General features: G+C 38.0%; 2 protein-coding genes and 1 non-coding gene across 24 annotated transcripts in view; 2 read left to right on the top strand and 1 right to left on the bottom strand.

Moving 5' to 3' along the window:
• Window positions 1-23499, top strand: part of LOC125762476 (casein kinase I) — an 84482-nt gene that overhangs the window by 48720 nt on the left and 12263 nt on the right. For 8 of the 22 annotated variants that reach the window (XM_049424604.1, XM_049424600.1, XM_049424603.1 and 5 more), the window contains 9 exons: window positions 574-684; window positions 2321-2490; window positions 13894-14008; window positions 15297-15565; window positions 15635-15805; window positions 16495-16569; window positions 17627-17707; window positions 20726-20791; window positions 21754-21855. In XM_049424604.1, the coding sequence (XP_049280561.1) occupies window positions 574-684; window positions 2321-2490; window positions 13894-14008; window positions 15297-15565; window positions 15635-15805; window positions 16495-16569; window positions 17627-17707; window positions 20726-20791; window positions 21754-21855 (1160 nt within the window). Of the gene's footprint in view, window positions 1-573; window positions 685-2320; window positions 2491-5718; window positions 5871-13893; window positions 14009-15296; window positions 15566-15634; window positions 15806-16494; window positions 16570-17626; window positions 17708-20725; window positions 20792-21753; window positions 21856-23499 lie in introns of all 22 variants that reach the window. The other 14 variants (XM_049424606.1, XM_049424605.1, XM_049424611.1 and 11 more) reach the window with 14 other exon arrangements.
• Trnar-ucu (transfer RNA arginine (anticodon UCU)) lies at window positions 14406-14478 on the top strand. Its single transcript has one exon. It is a non-coding gene; the product is annotated as a tRNA-Arg (tRNA).
• On the bottom strand, window positions 18583-20450 carry LOC125762481 (uncharacterized). Its single transcript, XM_049424628.1, has 3 exons — window positions 20003-20450; window positions 19722-19951; window positions 18583-19658 (listed from the first exon to the last, which is right to left on the bottom strand). The coding sequence occupies exons 1-3, from the start codon at window positions 20405-20407 to the stop codon at window positions 19217-19219; spliced, it is 1077 nt and encodes a 358-aa protein (XP_049280585.1). The 5' UTR covers window positions 20408-20450; the 3' UTR covers window positions 18583-19216.

Raw genomic sequence — 23499 nt, 5'->3', positions numbered from 1 at the left:
TAGATTGTGAAATGATTGATTACAAATTAAAGAAAATGACGTGAAGAGCATTTTGAGGTTAAGTTGCAAATTGCTATTTGTGAAAAAAATAGTTTAATTTTATTCACTTGGTGTTTATGATGATTACAGAAGTAAGCCTAATCTAATTCAGTCAAATAACCCACATATTGTTCAAAGTTTTAGAAACACTCAATATTTTATCTCAGCTTCCTGAAAACATTCATACGATCATGCTAATTTGCGTGCTTCAATGAAATATATACAATACGTACACGAGACTTCCTCTTATCTTACATTTCGTCCAAAAATCAAATTCTTAATTCGTTTTTTTACAAGTTTTAGCCGGACATCACGCAAGTTTTGCCGGTTGCGTTAATTTGCTCTGGAAGAGTATGCTATGTGCGATTTATTGTGTGCGAATACAATGCTTATTAACATAAATCACCGATTCAAGATTTGATGAGCAAGATTTGCCATGATTTTCAGGTCGTTTACGTTAAGCCCATTACTCTACGAAAGACTTTCTCACTAATATTGTTTTGTGCACTTCTTTGTTTCTTTTTCTTCTTGCAGGGAAAAACCTATACAACAATGAACACGTAGCAATAAAAATGGAGTCAATGAAATCAAAAGCACCACAATTACACTTAGAGTATAGGTTTTACAAATTACTAGGGGCACACGGTAAGTATCTTTATCTTCAACTTTATATTTATATCTTACTATCTCTGTATTTAAGTTTATGATTTCTTCGCTTCAAGCAAAAAAAAATATAAGTCGGACAATTCCTGTTACTTTCCTTCAACTTTGATTTGTATATCTGTTTTTATACTGCCTGCGATTTCCACTATCTTTTGACGCAAGCTTAACATATTACCGAATCTTCAATTATTTTCAGTCTTCCCAATTTGTATCCTAGTCTGATTAAAATTATGCTTCAATAACTTCAATTGGATGAAAAAAGTAATCCATTGAAAATAATAGCTTTGATAACTTTATATTCTTTTTGGATTAAGATAATAAATATTGAATTGAAGTACATTACAAAAAAAGTACAAAAATATTTCACTTTCAAAAATTTTCCTTTCCCAAGTCCGCAAACTGTCGCTTCTTACTGTCGTTTACTGTGTTCCTCTTCTTTGTATTGTTGTGTTTATTATACGTTAATTTAAGAAAAGCATTATTTACACGCCTTCGCAGCATATCGAAAAAAAAACATATCTCTTTACAAGTTGACACTTCAATAATTGTTAATTATCTTGATCGGTTCTTGATCTGATACAAACTATAACTAATGTAATGAGACTTTTTTTTCGATAAAGCTTGGCCGTACGTTCGATTTATCTTTTAGTTTACAATGATAACCCTTTTCGATTTGGGTTTTCAAATCAAAAGATGGCGGGCTTAAACAGGCAGAAAGAGGATGAAAATATGAAGAGAAAGACTGCAAAGTCTGTTTTAGCGATGTTCGTGTTTGTGTCTTATGTTTCCTCCCCTCCCCGTTGTATGGCCTCCATCGATTTGGGACCATGAGAGATATTCGCAAGCTTTCCCGCTAGCTACTTTTGTGTCTCTTTAGTGGCTTTTTCTATAATGTTCCATATTCCTCATTTCATAGGTTCTTTTTCTTTCTTTTAGCTTTCGTTCTTTTCATTTAGATCTTCCAAGAATTAAATTCTTATTGTTTGTAATTTTTGAATAATGAAAAAAAAAATACAAAAGTTGCGCTTTAAATATTCCATTTACCATTTTTGTACTATTGTATTGTTCCTTTTTTAATCACTTCTGAACATACGAGTCATAGCGTGTATGTTTACTATGAACCTTAATTTAAATCACTGTTAAGCTTTACATCTTCATCAACATTTTGCATCTTTCTCTTCTTTCATCTCTCGGTATTGATGGTTCTATTTGTTTGTTGTACGTTTTCTTGATTATCTATTCTACTTTACTGCCTGGACAAAAAAAATGCCACATTTTCTTTGTGTTTGCACGTGAATTGTCAAATTTATTATTTGCTTCGTTATAAAGAATAAAAATTTCATCATATCAAAACCTGTTCAATCAAAATATTAAATTGTTTCATTTTTAATTAAAATCTATTAAAAGACCTAGTTGTACCTATTATGTAAATTGTTCATGTTTTCTATTTCACTGATTGATTTTTCTCTGCCTATTTACATTCCCAATTCGTTTTGTGCATCCGCACGATCTCTCTTCCATCCATCCATCTTGCCATATACCCGCGTTGTGTATGTCTGTGTTCGCCACCCCCCGGCATATACAACATTCACGCACACAATACGCACATCGATCACAGATACCCAGTCCCCACCGGAAGGGATCCCGAGGGTGTATCACCTCGGTACGTGCGGCGGCCGGTATAATGCAATGGTACTGGAACTGTTGGGACCATCGTTAGAAGATCTTTTTACGTTATGTGGAAGGAAGTTTTCCTTGAAGACTGTACTGATGATTGCTAAGCAGCTAGTAAGTGTCGAATGCGCGTATCCCGCGTGTCCGGGTGTTTCCAAACGAACAAGCTCACTCTCTCTTTCTAACGTTTCACCCGTTTGTTGGTGTTAAAAATTTGTTCTTCATACATCCGCGAAACCTTTACCATCATTCCTTATCCCCTTCCGATAGACTTCCGATTCGTCTGCCAGTGCGTAAATAATAGAAAGCATTAGAATGCCTGATCGAGCCTCGAGCGCGCGCGTGCGTGCTCTCTCCATTCGGATCTGAACATTGAGTTTATGTCTTACCTATCTTTGTTTTCCATATCTTACAATCATTTATGCTACAAACGATCATTTCACATTCACGACAAATTGACTCCGCTATTGGGAGCATTTCAGTGCCTAGCCCTTACCGCACAATTGCTTATAATTGCTAGAAACACTCTACACTACTTCATATCCATCCATAATTGCTAGCTTTTAATGCTGTGTTTTGTTTACAGTGTGTAGATCAGAGGGAAATAAAAAGTAAAATAAAAGTTTGACTAGACATTATGGACCGACCCACACGACACTATAGTGACTATTTGTGACAAAACAATGATTTAAATTGCAATAAACAGTGCTGTACTGATATTGTTATTTTCCAAAGCAAATCGCTTCAAACGCAAATCCAGACCTCTGTTCTATGCTCAGAGTGCATTGTGTTAGTTTGTCTTTTACTGTTTTGTTCAATTTGTATATATTAGTTGTTTGATACAATCGTGTTGTTTTACTTTAATTTTATTTATATATTACTGATTGTGTTCTATTTGCGATCTTAGCTAAACCGTTTGTAACATTTGTCTTTTTCTATAGTTTTTTTTTCGGGAATATTGTTTTACAATAGTTTTGTGTGATTTTTGGGATATATGTTTTTCTTTTCTTTAATTATGTTTTTTTGTCATATTATTTATCGTATTGAATTATTTTTCCTTTTTTTAATTTGTTTTAAAATGTACCGAGTTGTTTATGTGATTGTTTTGTTGTCTCTTTTTATGTTTGCTTTGCTTAATGCAAAATTAAAGCTTAAAGTTAGATTTTTTAATATTCTATTGAAGATAAGTTTGAAACAGCTTTTTGTCCTAAATATATTATGTATTAAAAGGGTTTTTTATTGATTTTTAAAATTTAAGCCTTTGATATTTTAAATTTTTAATTAAATCCAATTATTATTTTTATTTACTAGCAAGATAAAAATATCTTTTTTTCTTTTTTTATAATTAGTTGTATATGTGCGTGTGTGTGCGTGTGTGTTTGTTTGTAATGTTAGTACCATCGCAATCGGAAACAATGTTGACAGCATGTAACAAAACAACTCAGTACAATTTTACCTTTCGGTTTGTGATGAACCATGAATATCATTAATCGATCACGTTCCACAAGACGTTGATCCATGTGTATTTCGTACTATCCATCCTACACCGTGTACCAACTACTAATGCTCTGGACTATGATTGCCAATCCGCCTTTCCGGTAGTATATTGCTGTATGGATTGAGAACACGTAACAAATCAGTGAAAAAAGCGAAGTAGTAGTAATTAACCATGCGTCATTCACATTCACATTCTTCCGTCTTTTCTTTTCTTTTTGTTTCTATATTTTCCAATCATGGTCCCGGTCCCTTCCGCTGTTTGCTAAAATTCTTGAATCCAAAATGCATCATGAACGATTTCATCCTCCGGGTTCGGTTTTTCCTGTGAGGTAGAGGATGCAGTTGTTATCCAGTATTTTCAAGAATTAGTGATATATTCAAACAAAAAGCGATCAAACATATTCGTTTTCACAACTGTTGCGAATGCATCTATGCTCGTTGGTCTTAAGAAATTAAAATATTATTGCAAATGTTTTTATTAGGCATCCTTATGATGCAACTTCGATTAGTCGACCTTTCCATTATTTTTGATAGATTGCACTTATAATAACGCTTGACTTAAAGCTAGTACACGTTAATTTTTTGTAAAGGATATTTTTTATTCTCCTTTTACAGTTTGCAGAGAATAAAAACAAACTGTTTCCTTTTCTTTGTAAACAATAGTGCTGATATACTCATGTTTTCTCGCCTTTATTCGTCGTGATAATTCGCTAGTTCAGACGATTGAGCATCTGGTGGAACACATTCCTTCCCATAACGCAAAAAACTTCAAAATGGCATTTAAAACCATGGCAGAAGCAATGGAAATGATTCTATTGAACAAAATAGTAACATAAGATTTTTTTTTATTCAAAAGCCATTTACAGTGCTGCAAACGTTGGTCCCTTCATGTCATCTTCGTACGAAAGCGTTTGTGTTTTCGATCGTACAAAATTGTTTTATTAAAAATTCTCGAGTTTATTTTAAATATTTCTTTTCACATTTTTTGGCACGTTTTTTAACTCACTTTTCGAACTTTGCTAATTGTTGTTGTTCCACTTTTCTATACACCACCCTATGAAAGTAATTGTTTTCGCGTTTAAACTCTATTTAAATGCAACTGTAAACGGTTGTAAAAAGAAGAAGGATTGCGTAATGGTCCGCTGTGTTGTTTATGTAAGAAGTGTATATTTTCATCCCTTTTTCTGCCTGCGGCCCTTTATATAAGTGATACAAAATTTATATAAATTACTCTAGAAAATTTTACTTTCCGATTTAAAAAAACATTTCTAATATAATAATTATATTTTCTTTGTATTTTTGTACTCTTTTTTGTCTCATTTTTCTTTCTATATTTTCTTATCTCTTTTCTCTCTTTGCTGTGTCCCTTACTTTTCAACCTATTCTCTCGTTGTGTACTACTTCCAATTTACTCCTGTTGTTACACACTACACTCTGCGTACCAACATGATGCGTGCCAACCATTTTGTGGCATTTGATTGGTTTTGTTTATGATGCACCTATCTCTATCTCCACTATTCCCGGAATTATTCCCTTGATTGAACTCTAATATAATAATTGTTGTTGTTTCGTTTTTGTTGTAAAATAAATTTAAAATAATAATGTGAATCTGTTAATTTGTTAAAACCAAACAATATTGCTCTTTATCTAAATCTATTTGTTTGCATTGTGCATTCGCGGTTTTGTTTTGTTTTTTCTTTCTTCTATCTACCTTCGCTGATGTTAACCTTCTCTACATCAACACGCGTTAATGTGGGGTGCGTGCGACACTGCAATTCCGTACTGGGATTTGCTGCTGCAACCGCGCTCAACCGGGAATTGAACCACTAACTTCGCTCGCTATAGCGGAAGGAATACCGGAGGTTTACTACTTCGGGCCGTGCGGTAAATACAATGCACTAGTTATGGAATTGCTCGGCCCATCGCTCGAAGATCTGTTCGATTTGTGCGGCCGGCGATTCTCGCTGAAGACAGTACTGATGATAGCAATACAATTAGTAAGTAACATTAAAAAAAAAGAATGCCAGCTCACAGCGATGGTCGGTCAGTACTAGCAAACACTTCCCTGACATTTTTTTCTTCTCACGTCCAACGTAGTTAATGTTTAGAATTATTTTTTGAAAAATAATATTTTTTCCTAAAGTTAACATAAAAAAATAATTACATAAGGGTTTCGATTTTTCAATTTCTCACTCTCACGCTAAAACAAACACGATGTGTTTTAATGCTGTTCACATATGTATAATCCGATACAATGTTCTGAATCGATGGTTTTATCTTTGTTTTTTTTTCTTTATGAAAATATTGTATTCTTTCGTAACAATCATATTGATAAAGAAGGGATTGTTTAATGTGTGTGTGTATGTGAATGCGTTTACGCATTTTTGTACTTTTCTTTTTGCATTGTATTTTTTTCTCTATGTAATTTAACACGTACTGTACATTATTTTACTTTTGATTTACACTCTACTTTCACTTCTACTATTACACTACCAGCACTGCTGTTACTTACTGCTACTTCGCTTTTCGATCGATTTATGGAACGATGACATACAGACTGTTTTTTTACATATCTTAGTTTTTTTCTTTTATACTTTACACTGTTTTGTTTTTTTTTAATTATTTCTAGTAAAACATTAATGACGACTTCTTAGAGGAAGAAGTATGTGTTCACGTATTACGACGGCGCTGTATTTCTATGATGTGCTGCCGTACGACATAAATGTTCTCATCCTGTTTTGTATGATTCCAAGACTGTGGAAAAAATCCCCAAAAAAAATCGATTTTTTTGTGATTCCAACTCATGAAAAGCATTGGAAGTATTTTTGTTTTCAGTACATACTCGTTTAATATCCGAGTGTCTGGGATCTAACTAATTTAGTATTTGTTTTGTTTTTCAATTCTCCGAGCTCCATAAGAAAGAAAACACACTGAAAGGAGTTTCTCGCTTCACGGGGAGATCCACCTAATGTTCCATCCAGCAATTTTTCAATTTAAAATTGAATCTCTTGCCGGCTGTCTGTGCGTGCGTGGTAATACGAGAAAAGCGAACATTTCTATCCCTCTCTCAACAACGTGCCCGGCATTGCACAACAGCATAAACTCAATGCTGCTAAAGGTCAAACGCTAACCACCACGACTTAGTGCAAGCATATCACGCTACGCTAAATCAAAAGTTCTACCGAAAGTACGCGCGCTCCCTTAATCCAATTACTGGCAGAATAAATTGCGCCCCTGTGTGCGCACTGCTTGTACGCGCGGTATACGTATATGCGGCTGCTTGTATTTTATTTTAAACTACAAAACAGTGTGATCAGTAGCATTCACACAACAGCGACAGAACAGCGACGACTGTCTGCCATCTCGCACACACGTGGAATTAATGTAGGGGATGAGCTCTGGAAATGGTTTAATTTAAAGTTTTGCTGTAGCGCGCGCGTGTCTGTTTAAACCATCACAACTGCAGTATTTAACCTTGGTTTAAACTAACGCATTGCGATGACGGTTCGTTACCTTGATAACGCACTGCTCTACCGCATACGCAATTCGCTTGCCCAATTCGTCGCCAAAATAAAGCTTTACAAAACTAAAATTTACTGCTTTTGTTTTTTTTTCTTCGTAGAGGACAGCTTTCGGCGTTTCACCGCTTTTGATGTTACATGTTGTGCATTAAACGGAAGTGGGTCTTTTTAATTTAAGCTTCTTTTCATACGCAATGGGGATACGATAATCAGAATGAAATCTATTGTTTTTTTTTTATAATTCGTTTTGCTTTTTTATTGATTCTTTTGCTGTTACCGGTTTTTTTTATCAACTTTTGTCTTTACGACGAGACTGGAATAATGTTGCGCTTGTTTTATATTACGCACTGTATTTTTAATCCCTTTTTTGTTTGGTTTCATTTATTTGTGAATTTTATTTTAACCTTTTCTATGGCTTCCTAGCGAACTTGTTTGAACAAGGTTTGGTGTAACTGGTTCTGCTGTTTGTTACAGAAAAAAACAAGACAAAGTAATATCCATTTGCCAGCTGTTAAAACTGTTGACTTTTGCAACGGTACTCATTTTCAAAACTTTTGAAATATTCAACCCTTGTATCATTGTGGCTTTTTAATACCTGTTCCCTATAGGAAACGTACAGCAGTGAAGCCTGATCCATTTCTAGACACATTGTTGGGACGCAGGTTTTTTGCATAATGCTGGTTTTATTTTCCACTGGTCTTCTCTCAAAGAGCGAAACTAACAACAGAACTGCTACGTCGTTTTTTGGCAAAAGGTGACAGCACAGTGATCACACATTAATGTTACTACGCTTATTAACACCCAGTTTTTTGGATGTTTTTCCATATCCCATACCTGCTGCTGTGTAACATTGCGATGGTGGTGAGGCATTGCGATTTAAATATGGCTCATGGTAACACCTTTACGAACTTAACATTTGTGTTACTATTTTTCGCGGTTTTTTTTATACACACCCACGCCCCGAAACAGTCAGTTATCGATTACAAATTGCATGGCAAATTTTTGAGTAGAAAATATTTATGAACAGCTGTGGTACGTGTCTTGAAAAGAAGGGCTTTTAGACGAAAGCTTGGTGATGTTTCGGCTCACAAGAGTCTGGTGAAACACTTTTCCGAGCATTGGGTTGATTTATCGAGCGCCAAAGGACGAACCATCGCGCGCTGTGTGTGCGAAGGTACTCGTGATGTAAGTGTTTATGCATACAAAATGTTGTTCCCTTTCTTCCGAGTCACATCGATGACGTTTCTGTGTCAGCAGCGGGAGGAAATCGCTTTTCAGGTCATAGACATACTGTCGCTAGGGAAGCAGTTTGTGTTTTTTTTCGTCCTTTTCTGTCGTTTCATTTCTGTCCTTAAAGCAGTGGAATGTATAACCCCTTAAGGGACGATGGACGGATCTATCGGCATGTGTCCTGGATATGGAAGCAAGCAGAAGGCGGCTTTACAGCGTGTAGTGCAAGAGACGTCGTCCTGCTCAATGCAGATGTTTTGGTTTGCTGTTGTTTTGCATCAAGTTCATTCCAATACCTCATGCGCATCGTACACACAACATAGTATGGCACCTGTGCGGGGAGTGAGATGTATTTAAATAAACGGACAAGGTGGAATTTTTAATGTAAGGACACACCCTTAGTCGCACACTCACTCACCAATCATTCTGGTCGATACAGCGGTCGCCATTGCATCACCATCGTCATCGAGTGGAAAACCCGGCAAAACCTACCCTTGACTTATTTTTATCGTCCGGAATTGCATTTCCGAGGAGACACTGCTTACCGAAAGGAAGATATGGCGGGAAGTATGTCCTGAATGTGTTGGGTTTTCTGTGTGTGAAGTGGTTACGCTAAGTGAATTGATTTTTCATTGTCAGTGTCATTGGTATTTGGTTTGCTAGTTGGTATGTTTTTTTTTAAATACTACATTCCGATCGATATTTAGGTGTGTATGCGTGTGTGTGTATAGAACTGTTGCTTGTTTCCGAAAAAATGGAATTTATTTCCCGCTGGGATTTGAACGTAGTGAGTCGATATAAAAAGTATCATTTTGCTGGCCACGTGCTATACAATGGGAATGGTATTTTTATACCTTCAGTCTACTTGAAAGTTATTTTATGGAAAAATCCCTTTCCTCTTTAATTGTATTGCACAGCATATAAATGTTTCGCTGTGTTGGCTTTTAAAGTCTTAAAATTTTTTATGAAGCAAACGGAACCTTTTTTTTTTTTTTGCTAAAATATGCAAGCCTTAAAGCCCTTTCTTCTTGTCCTTTAGATTGCGTAGGCGTTTTTTGGTGGAAGAAGAAGAGTCATTTTGAAAACGTTTTCAATTTTAATCAACCAATTCGGAGAAAGGTTCGACAAAGGATTTTCCATCCCTCGGTATAACATTCAGTAAAGAAGCTACCTTCGGAAGCTTAAATTTATCTTATTTTTTGCTTGATAGTAATATTTGAAACTCATCCCCGACTCTCCCCCCCAAAGGAGGGGAATGTTAACAACGGGAGTTGAATATCTCGCAACATTTTTTTTTTTGCTAACTTAATGCTCAACTTAGGTTTTCATTTAGGGTTTCCTATTAAAAAATGTTTGGTTGAGATTCTACTATTCGCTTCAGCATAATCGATTGTTTACATCCAGCGTACGAATGTGAGCACATTAAAAGTTTTACTTCTTACTTCCAAGTGTGTGCAACGCAACAACGGTGCGTTTATTGAAATGGGAAGCACGTACCAGCCCAGGCACTCACTGTTTTCACAAAATGGAGTCGGTTGTTAGATCAGGTTTGGAAAACAAATCGCGCTAAGCACTCTGAGTGGGAAGGAATAGGTAGATTCTCCCATTTCCGTTAATCAACAATGCTGTACGGTTTTATCAGCAGCGCGCGCACCAACCATGGAAAAACAACTTCTCCACCGGATATGTTTTGCATACTTGATATTTATTATGAACGGGCGCGCTCGAAACACACGAGGAGTCGGTTTTGGCAACGAAAGGAGAAATATTGATTGGCGAACGAAGGAAGATGGTGATGATGAGCCTGTGGTTCCATTGCTGAGACGCTGACTGTGGCAGCAACGGCAGTGGCAGTGACATAGCAATTCTGCTCACGAGTTCTTACTTTTCTTACGCAACGCAACGCTCCTTGAGCATCTGAAAGAAGAGATGTCGGCCAAAAGATTTACACCGTCGGCTAGACGGAATGGGAAGGACTTATCCCCACGCCACGGGAAGCATTAAGGTTCGTGATGTGGTGAAGTACACGATTAGATTGTGATTATTGTTGAGGTGTGTGAGTGTGTATGTGTGCTAAATTTAGAATACAAACCTAAACACAACCATTTGTGCCAGACATGTGTGGTGTGTGCGTAGAAGTCAGATACTCCGGTATTGCTAAACATAAGAAGCAGATGGACCAGAACCGCGTCCGTCTTGCCTCTTGAAGTCGTGTGGGGGTAACGCTTGTGTGTACGTTGGCAAAAAAATAATCCCTACCGAGAGAGCAGTAACTCCCCTCGGTGTTCTTCCTTGACCTCGCTCATTCGAAACAGACCAAGAAGAATTATGTTAGGGCAAAGGGTGTTACCACGATCTGCTGACCAGTAACTCTGTCTGTTACGTCTGTTATTGCATCACTTGAAAGGTGTTCTCGCGCCGTATTGGAATTTCCAATATCATATATAGGAAATCTCCTTAGCAAAGGTATTGCTTATCATTTGTGTATATTTGCTATCTTCGTTTTATACATTTATTAAGTTATAGTTAATTAGCGCAACGCGGTGGTGTATGCGTTATACGCTCCGGTCTCTGATCGACAGGGCCGGGTTTCAAATCCCATCCGGATCGTGTTTTACTCTATTACGCAAGAATGACTATCCTAGTACGTTTAAATAAATTCAAGAAAGGTAGAAATGCTGCACCCAAAAAAATTTCTCTTGAATGAGGCTCTGTCTAGTACCACATGAGAAGAAGATATTAATTTAACTATTTAAAAAATGTTTAAAAATTAAACATCACACTTTTTTCTTCAAAAATATTGTTTAATTTATTCCTTTCTAAAATTCATTAGCATTAGCAACATTTTCCATTCTCACCCTCCCGTGAAGTTTGTTGGAAAGAAGCTACTTGCATAATAGCATTCCAAAACCTTCTGCTTTCACTCTGGCATACAGAGTACAACAACAATTAGCACACAATTAGACAGAAGGAGTTAGCGTTTAATGTCATCTCCTGCCAACTCCAACCAACAAAAGCATTTACACACCTCTCCGGGGGTGATGTTCCCCCCAACTGTTATAATTCCGTTGCTACTCGCCGCTCACCGTGTGCCCGAAGCGGGTCTAAAACTGCATCCAAATGGTTTATTAAGTCATTGAAAAACATATTGTGTTGATGGTTGTCACCGTCGCCTTTGCCGTTGTTGGTGGGGTGTGTACTATGACTTTCTTCGTGCCCTTTGTTTTGATGGTCGGTCAGCGTGTTTACGAAAAACGGAATGTACAGATTAACATCAGAAATGTAAAGAAGTTTTTAAGGAGGGAGGTTCATTTAAAAAAAAACTGCATTTACTTTATGATTGGTTCTTTATCCCCTTTTTGGAATAAGTCTTTACTTGTAGACTCGAAGCTTTTCATCCCAACTCAAGAATATTTACTCGGTAGCTCTATTTACTCTATAATTGATATAAAGAGCATAACTTTTTGCGAGATGTATATGCGTATACACTGTGCTAATGATCTCGTTAACCCAGCTAAACGCTTTGGAAAGGATCATTACTGTTTCTTTATTCACACATTATTGTGGGTAGCAATTAATCGTGTCCTCGTGCCTTTACTAAAGAGAGAGCACTTGGCACCGGTACACGATGATGGTTGGCTTGTTTCACCCTTTTCATTTTTTCTCGTGTCCTTCTGATCTCGGTCTAACACATACACAGCTAGCCTGTCTGGGCCTCTTTTTGCCAACCAACTCCGTTGACTGACCTTTGCCAAGGGATTTTTCGTCCGGTTTGTCATCAAGATTGGGAATGTGTGGGGACACTGTTTGCAGAACTGATTGAGCGAAGGTTTGTATGTTACCGTCAATTTGTTCACTCATTCGTTCGCTCTTTGCTTTACTGCGGCCAGTGAAGTAGACCGATAGCACCACACTCGTCAAAAGCAACACTCGCCCCCGGTATCGCAATCCAGCGTTCTCTGTACGCAGAAGGATAATTGAGTGTTTTGTGCGACACCGCCGCGCGCGCCACCATTTTATCCTTCGATCGCTGATAAGGACAAACAGCAGAACGGTGCTATAATGGATTTGTTTAGTCGCGCTTGTTGTTCGATGGGCAAGGTAATAAGTAGCAGCACAGCCGGGCCCCGTGTACAGTAAAGTTGTTCTTGAGGGAAAAGTTTTGCCGGATTGCAGATTAATGGGCACGTGTTTATCTTCGGTGCTGAATTACCGTAGAAAGCACCGGCAAATGACAGCTAGTGATAATGGATTGCTGTACGATAGTCTTTAAATGTTGATGGGGCCGATGGAGAAAAAAAGTTCGCTTCGTTGCAGGAATGAAATGAATGGATTGCAGTCAAGAAATTTATCTCAATCTCTAATGTTTGTGTAATGATTTCACATGTTAGAAGAAGAAATTATATGAAAATCGATCAAACAAGACTAGATTATATTGTAAAACGTTTGAAGTCTTGTGATTATTTTACCGTTTTGGTGATATTTTTAATCTTTTCTTTTACTGCATCATGCAATCATGCTTAAACTATTGATAGGTTGCTAAATATATTTCTCTAAAAATAGCTACATTACATCGATCAACAATCATTACGCGTGTGTGTCCCCTGTGAGGGCACAGTACCACTGATATCAAACATAGTAATTACGGTTCGCTTTGGGTCGTCATCAGCTACGTCAACCGAAAACACGCGCCATTATATCGTTTACATTTTGCTTTCCCCACACAAACAAACGAATCAGTCCACATGTGGACGCAGGAACACTCTCGGCATTTAATGTTGCACATATGACGCACTCATCAACCACTCGACAGCAGCTACGTATAAATGCTTAACCATACGTCCACGCGACTTACTCACGATGACGAAACGTTTGAACGAATACAAAGAACAATTTACAATTTATTTTTCTTATAGTATCACATCTATTGATCAGATCTAAATGGAGAGCACAATTAGAGTACGAATGGCAGAGACGGAGAGTGAGAAACATTGATTTGAAAATGCATGTTTTATTCCTTTTAAAAATGACAAGCACAACGTTCGGAAAAAAACATAAGCAATAAATAAAACAAGGTGTTTGCGAATACAAATTTTTACACCAACCATCGTTTGAAGTGAGCTGAGCGCGTTCTAGTAATTAAGCAAAAGGAAACATTACTAATCCATTTTTTCTTATCTTTTTCTTTTCATTTTCCCCCCGGAATGCTTATCCTCATTTCTTGATGGGGTGTGCATCAATGTATGTTTAATTAATTTCTATTCCACAGCTCCATAGGATCGAGTATGTGCATAGCCGTCATTTAATTTATAGAGATGTAAAACCCGAAAATTTTCTAATTGGTAGAAATTCTAATAAACGTGATAAAATTATACATATAATAGGTAAGTGAAGTAGTCTTGTTTATTTTTCATGTATGTAGCTTTGAACCATCCATTTGTTTTAACAAATAAACCATTTTTCCATGTTCTACGTTTTTTTTTACCCAACGCTCTTTTATGTTGGAAAAGGAGGAAAAAAATCAACAACAAAATCTTGATAAAATGAACTTGTAAGGTGCGTGCGATGAGAGCAATGAACTGCTTCGTGCGAAGCAGGATGAATTATTCTTCTCACACGCAATGCACCGGTGAGCGTTACTGGTGAGAAAGAGACTTATGGAGCGTGGCGTTCACTCACGGTTCGTTCATTCGGCTGAGCGAGTGAAGCGTTTCGTTCGACTGGTTGGTAACCGAATGGCGTGTAGAATCTGTTCGGGTGTTAGCGGCTGGTTGGCAGCATGTCCCTTTGGCGCAGCGGATAGCGCGTTGGACTTCTAATCCAAAGGTCGTGGGTTCGATCCCCACAAGGGATGTTGGTGCGTTCTTGCGAGCGTGAGAGTGTTTTTTGCTGCAGAAAAACTTTTTTCAATGCTAAATTGAAGCAAATTTTTATTTTCTTTTGGAAAATGAATGAAGCTAACAATACGTACAACAAGTTTAGTGCAATTAAAAAAAAGTTTTGTTATAGTTTTGAATTTATTTTTAAACGAAAATGTTGTTCTATGCTCTCTGAATGTAAGTTTCATAGATTTTATTTTGAGAAGCGTGGCATTGGACTCTTCACTCACTTCCTAGTGCGACCGCTTCTTCCCGAGCGACCCCTTCTTCGTTGGTAAAAACGTGTTCAGTTCTCTTGGGGGTTATGTTTCCAACCGTGAAAAATTATTTTTAATTTTTCAACCACACACCAGCACTGGTTGCTAGCATATCGCCGTCAACCTTTTGCGAAGATTTAACACGACGGGTACGGGCAATGATGGAGTGTAAAACTGTGTGACTCTTTTGGTAAATGAGTGTTTGCTGTCTGTCTGTACATAATAACCGTCAAAGATGAACATATTTTTTGACATTGTTACAGCGACAACATTTACGAACAGACATGCTGGAAAGATAAAAAATTATGTTATATAACATTAACTTTATATATTTGTAACAAACAAATGAATTTTATGAAACAATGTTTATGCAATTGCCTACGCGTAGATTCTTTAAGGCATTTAACTCCAAAAACAATGATCGAGAGTGGAAAAATGGTTATTTGTTTGTCTGTTTAACAAACGTAAGGACAACAGTATGTTTGACAAACGCGTTTTAATGTTTATTTTCTATTTGTATTTTCTTTCATTCACAGATTTTGGTCTCGCCAAAGAGTATATTGACTTAGATACGAATAAACACATACCATATCGAGAGCATAAATCGCTGACGGGTACGGCGCGGTATATGTCGATCAATACGCATATGGGTAAAGAACAATCCAGACGTGATGATCTAGAGGCACTAGGCCACATGTTTATGTATTTCCTAAGAGGTTCACTGCCATGGCAAGGTCTTAAAGCGGACACACTCAAAGAGCGATACCAAAAAATTGGTGACACGAAGCGAGCGACACCGATCGATGTAAGTTGATTTGCACAACGCACCCACACGCTGTTTGTTTCAATTTCGAACTGATTTGTCTGCTTTTAGGTACTCTGCGATGGTCATCCCGAGGAGTTCGCCAAATACCTGCGCTACGTGCGGCGGCTAGACTTCTTCGAGACGCCCGATTACGATCATCTAAGGCGACTGTTTCAGGATCTGTTCTACTTTAAAGGCTACGTCGACGATGGTGAATTCGATTGGACTGGAAAGACGATGGTACGTATCGGATAGATATTGGACTAAAGGGTTGATCTTTTTAGTGAAAAAACTGATGCAACGCAAAAGATCAATGGAACCCAATGTGTGCCGATATGTTAACAGCGCCTAGTGTTCATACGCGCTGTACGGCTGTGTTTCATATTTTATTATCGTTTTACCCTAGAGGAAATTAATAGAGGAAAAAAAAATGAACACGGTTATCCAACAACTTAAGCGACGTGCCTATACTAAACACATTTGAAATTGAAATCGAAACAATACGCGGTGCAGTGAGTGCACACGTGCCCGGCTGGCGTCAACATCAAAATCTCAAGAAATCAAAAAGAAATTGCCTTCTGGATTGTAATTTAAATCTCCTCCAGAATGAGTTACACAAATCCCCCGATATCGTTGGACCAACACGTGAAGATTGTTTGATTTTTTTTAAATTAAATTCATTTAAAAATAAAATGAAAATTCATCCCTCTTCCTTTTGCTCAACAAGTTGTTGTCGCTAATAGAGAATTTGGAATAAATCCATGATGTTTACAAATCGCTGCCACCGGTTTTTCGAACTGTTCTTGCATATGCTAATCAATACGTATGTATTCTTTTCTTCGTTTTGTTCGGATGGTGCATGGAACGCACCAAACACGTCACACGCATCACAATGAATCCAATTTTCTCACACTCATCCATCGGTGAAGCCTTCAAATTTTCACGTCCTGCGGCAGCTCCGCAATGCGCCACCGTCGCACATCGTGAAAACAAAATCAGCGAAGGTGTGTGTGTGTATGTTACGATGTGTTTGTAGAAGGTGCTCGAGTTCTATATGCGAAGAAGTAATGTTTGAAACAATAACAGCACCGTGATTAGAAATTATATTGCGATAGTTAAGCTCATTTAGTGTAGGGTCGTAAAACGCTAGATTTGTGTTTGAAAGTGTCCTGACAAATTGATAATGGTCAGTGTTTGCGTGCTCGTGTTAGAAAAACATCAGTTTTAATGTAAAGTAATTTATTCTCATCTGTGATTTTCATGCTCTAGTTATCAACTTTGCATATAGAAAAAATTAACAAAAATTTAAAGCAACATTTTATAGGATAATAATTTGAGGAATCATTTCACAAAAAGATTTCATTAATTTCAAAGCTCCATAACGTAAGCTTATCATTGCATAGATATATTCCGGAACGGAAGTAACAAGGAAGGACAAACCACTAATTGGATTGTTTGGTTGCGTGGTTTGAACTGTGTAGTACGGCAAAAATTTTCCACTTCGCAGGAAGTTTGATAGATTGAACCGATTTTACGATACCATACGATTTCTCGCTGTAACACGTGAGGGGGAATAAAATCTGACATTTGTTTGTTGCAGTTACGTAAATCAGGCAGAAATAAGGATATTGACCATTGAATACATTTTACGTAACGTTTTGTCGCCTAGTGAAGATGAATGTGCGATAGTTTGATACGTTTTACATAACTATAAACTTGCGTTAAAAGTTTCTCCATCGATCATAAATTCAATTCAATTAGCATTATCGATTCGCCATAAGGTATAAGTGATTGAGTTTCTTTTGCTGTTACACAAATGTGGTACTCTATAGTCACACTTGTTACGTGTGTCGTATATTGCTAATAGTATGTGTTCAACTTACGTGAGAGTCGTCCCAGCACGTAACGCTACTCTACCTTTCCCCCCGTATTTGCTCGCACTGTTCGTCGTATATACAGCGAAATCTTCCATTTTGTAAAACATTTTGCTAGTAAAAACGTAAAAATGGGTTTAAAATCCAACCTTCTTATGGCTTATCCCTTTTCCTCCTTTCCCAACAGTCTACGCCCGTCGGTTCGCTACAGACCGGTCATGAGGTTGTTGTTTCGCCAAACCGAGAAAGACATACACCAGCAAACAAGGTAAGATGGTTACACACTACTATATTAATTATGAGTTGTATCACCTATTGCTCTCCACCTGGCAATCAAGTGGTCCATCTACGTTATGCGCTATGTGACAAAATTAGGTTACGTTTATCCTGCATCGATTTCCTGTAACGCACACAATGCTTTACCAAGCAATGAACCTGTGTCTTTCGACGGAGAACATAAAAATCACCCCCCCCCCCAGAACACTGGTCTATTCCCTTCTGGTGTTAATGCGATTGTTGCACATTATTGCATTAGAAAATGTTTGTAAAACGTTCATCTGCATTGCATTTTGTTTTCTTTAATAACAATAATTACATCAAAACATTCGACCGAACGATCGTCGACGGATGTTTTTGTACCTGATTTCTAACAAACTGTGCATCCAATTCAATCTTTTTCACCCATTTGTCTAAACAAACAAACTTATAACAATTTGTCGTCTAACCCACCTCCATAAGCGAACGGCGAATGCAAATCATTTCATCTTCGGGTTGACTAAAACAGGTCTTTGTTTGTTGTATGTGTGATGCATCGATGACATGCACTTGCGAACGCTAATACTCCATCAAAATGGTGGCTCTTCAAGAACGGAATATCCTCATCAGATCGTGTGTGCGTGTGTAGTGTTTCGTGTTACTGTTTTAACACAAAAAATATTTTGCTCTATCCCCTTGGAGTTTAATCTACATCGTTTTCATAATTATTTTGGATTATATTATTTGTTTTGTTTGAAGACGACATAGATTTAGTTTTATTTCAATCTGTAACTGTTTACTGTGTATAAATCGTACAATATACAACATTACACAACGTTTGGCCTTGAACACATTTTACCAATCGTATGACATGCAAACAAACACCTGTACACTAGTGATTGTGTATTTAGTTGTTTATGTTCCGTCCTGTACACAATTTTTAGTATTGTTTTTGAAGAAATTCTCTATTTATTCTTTATTTCTCGTGTAGCTGTATTTGTTTTGTGTTAGTTTAGCATGTTTTGTTTGGCACAGATATGTGTCTTTTTTGATAAATTATTTAAACTAATTAAAATTTTGATTGATCGATCCCATTTACGTTCCAGCTACAAACGAATGCATTTTGCATAATTATTTTTTTCTCGACAGATTTCTACCTTTCTTTAAGACCATTTACCACCACACTTACTCCTCACTTCCTTAAAGAAGATTGTACGTAAAATGAAATCTTTTTTGTACACAATTACGAAACAATTATGCTTTTCAACTCACTTCTCCATTACATTCACCTCAACAACCTCCAATCCTGCATCTTCAGAAACGTCCGCCAAATCATTCCCAAAAGGTCAAAAGATATTTTTGGATCTCATCACTGTCCAATTCTTTGCTCTCGTTGCAATTACAGAGCAGATAGCGTGTTGAACAACCACCTGTTCACCATTCATTGATAGACGATTCACTGCAGTTTACAAGTGGCGCAGTGGCGCATAATACAAAATTGCATTTTTTTTTAAAGTTACTCCTACTTGGTAGTAGGATTAGACCAACGGGATTTAGACATTTCAATAAAACCAAGCTTCTTAAAGAGCGTCCGTGATGCGACATTTACATCCATAATGTATGCGATCACTTCGGAACCCTTGGCGTGATCATCATTTTCCCAGGTTTCGATCGTCTGAAGCACCCAAGCCTTCACCAGTACCGATGCTAGTCCTCGATTCCGATGGGCAGGCTGGATGAAGAGATGAGCAAGTGCACCATATTCGTTGGTCAGTATCCAACCGGCAAGCTGTTTCTGTTGAGGGTCGGTGTCCGGTGTAGTTGTTGCCAATGCGAGACCACCATTCAGGCGTAGTAACGATCGATAATATTCCTCCGAACCTGCGTAACGGTGTGGCCATGTGTCGTTAACTTCGTAGGCGTGCGATTCATTCAGCGGCAGTATCTCGTAACCATCCGGAAGGCTAAAAGAGTCGAAAGGGAGTGTAATGTTCTCATATACGATCAGTTATCATTAACTTAATCACCTGAGTTGTAGTGTCCTGGCTGTTGAATCCGGCAAACGGAAGAATGTAGAATTGCGGAATTCAAGATGGGGTGCCTTCTGTTGTAGAACGCTTTGTAACATCGGATAGTGTTCTAGCGCAACGCAACTAAATGCCGGATCGTTCATCCAGTTGATCTTATCCGTTTCCATTAGCGCACGTTTCAATGGTGACAAGTCTTCTTGAAGCGTCCAAAACACTACCGTCGGACACTGTGAAGCAAAACGTGTAATCAACCCAATTTAGCGTGTATAACAACGTACCTTTTCTGCATCGGTAATTGCCACAAACGTGCCTGATGTTGTCAACTGCTCCCGATCATCCACCGCTAGCGTGAAGAACCGTTTCCACACGATAGGCGATACGGTTCCCTTCCAGTCTCCGGTGGGATTGGTAGAGTTTAGACGAATCTTTTCGCACCATCTCAGATGATTGTCCACGAACAGAAATGGCGCCAACGTGCCTGGCAGACCACGACGGTAGCATTCGCGTAACAATCTTATCTCCACCTCACCCAGGCTTCGCAGCGGATCAGATGACTGTGATGAATGGTGTGTTTGCTCCATGTTTGTTACGCACGCGAAAGAGCCAAGCGTAAATGATCGGACCGGGAACCGTTCGTGTCGGTAGCTGACGGAGTACTGACTGCATCGTCGGACCATTATCATCACCTTGAACTAACGATTTGTTTATTCTGTCCGAAGTGCGTCCAGGTGGATTTATTGCTTGACACAATAGTCGATCCTTATCATTTTTGTATACGAGTGTTTTGCTTGCTCACCAATGTCAGTGCGTGCCTGGAGCCGGGAAGCGCATATACATGTTTGTGTGCATAAAACGAACGATTCTACGTTGCCTGTTTGTCGTTGTTGTACTATTCGTCTATAATCGTCTAGTCGTTGCACAAGCAAAAACCAACAAACTCTACTGGTATAATAATTCGGATCAAATCTGTCCCGCTGTGCTTGGCTTTCGTTTCTCTACAGGAAGGTGCTGACTTCTTCAGCTACTACGACGAGGAACTGAACGACGAGACTATGCAAATAGTTGAGGTTTGGTACCATTTGTTTCTTTTTTTGGAACTGTGTTTTCCTATCATCATATCCATTTTTAGAGGATTTACTGCTAGTACAGTTCCGTCTGATGTCATCTTGCCATCATTACTACTCACTCAGTCAGTTGTCACAGTTCGTGTTCATGCTGTGTGCAGGATGAAAAGAATCCCTCTTAGTCTATGGTTCCACCAAAATCCAAAGATTCCATTTTCGGTCCACGTATCAGTCCTCATATGTGTGTGTGTGTACGCCTGTATTTTACGTATTCTTGTCGAGCATGTAGTTACGCCTTCTAGCGAAAAAAAATGAATCATCAAACTTCCCATAGATGGCACTAGTAAGAATTCGTCCGTTTCTTCTACTGTGTGTTGCTGTTGCGGGAAGTATGTAGTGTTGTTATAAAAAAGAAACAACTTGGCTTGTTTTAGTAACCCGTTTTTGATCGATGATTGTCCCGAATCGCTCCCTTTGTTGTGCTGGATGAAATTGGACGTTAGATAGTGTTACACTTGTGCGTTACACTCTAGGATTGATCCTATCCGTTTAAATAACTGATGTTAGTGAAACATCCTGTGCGTGTTTTTCTTCCCTTTCCGAAATAAACATTAATACATTACACAGCTGGTTTAGTGTTCTCATACAACTTCTAGTTCCATGAGATTTATCCTTTTAATTTCGCTACATTAAGCAACTTAAGCGTAACGACAAAACGGGCATTTATTATCACAGATCTTCGTACCAATGTTTCTTTTTTTCTCTTTTTTCTCTCTTCCTTCGCGCTTACAAATAAACTTGAAACGTGGCATAATTGCTATGCTATTACCTGTACCTGTGTATCGTGTTGTGTTACGATCTTCTCCCAAACTTGCATCACTTTTCTGTCATCGTCGTCGCCGTGGTCATCGTCGTCGCACTCCCCGATTAACCAATCAATTCCGATCGTCGGAACCATCGAATAGCAGACAAATTCGAAAGGAGGTGTCGCCGCCTGGCCGGACGTGCCCAAGCAGACAGGAACGCTGGGAAACCTCACGCCGGCCGACCGACATGGCTCAGTTCAGGTATGTGTTTGTTTTAAACCATGCGCCCTCCCTCGCCCCTCAAAAGACACTACCACCTCCCATTACAAACCTACCCTTCTCCGCCCTGCAACGTTCCTCGTACGTTCATTCCCGGTGTTTTTCCCTTTCGCTCTCTTTAGGAATAAATCGTGATAATGTTTCTGTGTTTTGTTTCCTCTTAAACACATACACACACAAACATCCTGTTTTAATCTCTATTGTTGTCGTTGTGATTCTGCTACACAGTTTGATCCTGCTGCCATCCCTAGCTCTCTAGTCTTGTTGGTGTAGTTCCATCTCGAAATCTGTCTCCCATTAGCAAACCCATGTTTTCTCTGTAGTATATCGGTAGTTTAAACGTTTTTACTGAAAATGGTTCCACCATGTTGCAATGCTGATTTTAGTATTGACTGTGATCTGCCTTCTGTGTCCGTCTGTGGACCCTACACGCTCTCTCTTACTCTCTTGTGCTGCCATTTCCTTCGTCCATCACTTACTTTTCCCGCGCGCGCGCGTGTGTGTGTGTGTGACTATCGCTACCATTTTAATAATGCTTTCCTGTTCTTGATGTTCTTCTGATGCTAGCGAATTGCAAATTAGCGTTAATTATTATTATTATGTGTGTTTGTGTATGTGTGCATCTTCCATTTCATTGGTTGTGTGTACGATCGTCTTTTGTACCATTCTCCTGGTGTTGTTTGTATCCGCACACGTGCTGGGTGGACTAATTTGTTGATCAAATTTATAGTAGTAAAACTTTACAGTTTAGAATTTTAGATTTCTTCTGTGTTTTGGTGACTGATTGTTTTATTTACTTAAAAATAAAGCGTGTTGTGCATATTTCTGTTATTATCACGAAAAAATGCACGTTACTGTTAAATGTTGTTGGACGGAAGCAATGTAAGGATTTTATTGCAAATTTCAAACATGTGCCTTGATAGGAAAATAAAATTATAATAAAACGATTGTGTGTGTGTGTTTGAAACATTAAGCAAAGAAGCTACTAACGACTGCACTAAATGGTGGTGATTGTGTTATGTATAAAAAATTAGATTTCACGGTTTTTACTTTGTTTATGGGAACAGCTACTTAATTAGGGGAACTAAAATAGTACAAATAAACAGGTTAAAAGGTTCTTTTAATTAACATTTCATGTGTTTTATAAAAAGGACTTCCCCCACTCGAGACTACTCATTCGCTCTGTACGAATCATATACCATTAAAAACGATAGAACCAGTAGTGGCTATATTAAAATAATCCCACTTTAATCTTTCCTAATAAATTTAATTACTCGTTCGTTTGCAAATAACAATAAAAAAGACTTCCGTTAAAACGTGCCAGGTAATAAAAGGAAACTCCATTGCTTTACAGTAGTTTGAAATGTTTTTACCTCCTTAAAGCCCACATGCCTATGCGCCAAATAGAACAAGCGTGCAATGTATCTCATATCTCTTTTTTATCTTTATTTAAAAAACTGTTCATCAAAAGAGGGGACACACAAAATTTTAAAATCCTTTTTGGTTGTCATTTTTATTTTCTTCTTTTTCTGGGCAGTAGAAAGCTGTGTTTGCTGCAGTATTAAAGTATTATGGTTGTTTGGCTATCCGTTTTTTTTTTCGTTTTAGTATGTATTTTGTTACAAT

The sequence above is a fragment of the Anopheles funestus genome, chromosome 2RL (assembly GCF_943734845.2).
Source record: "Anopheles funestus chromosome 2RL, idAnoFuneDA-416_04, whole genome shotgun sequence".
In the NCBI taxonomy this organism is placed as follows: Eukaryota; Metazoa; Arthropoda; class Insecta; order Diptera; family Culicidae; genus Anopheles; species Anopheles funestus.
The sequence above is the reverse complement of the archived record's forward strand: the minus strand, read 5'-3'. Positions and strand labels throughout refer to the sequence as shown.

Bases quoted from the DNA above. Each gene is read 5' to 3' on its own strand.
- LOC125762481 (XM_049424628.1), bottom strand. From the start codon at position 20,407: ATGATAATGGTCCGACGATGCAGTCAGTACTCCGTCAGCTACCGACAC. The intron at 19,952-20,002 runs GTACGTTGTTAT...TTTGCTTCACAG, and splicing joins CAATTACCGATGCAGAAAAG to TGTCCGACGGTAGTGTTTTG. The intron at 19,659-19,721 runs GTGATTAAGTTA...CGACTCTTTTAG, and splicing joins GCCAGGACACTACAACTCAG to CCTTCCGGATGGTTACGAGA.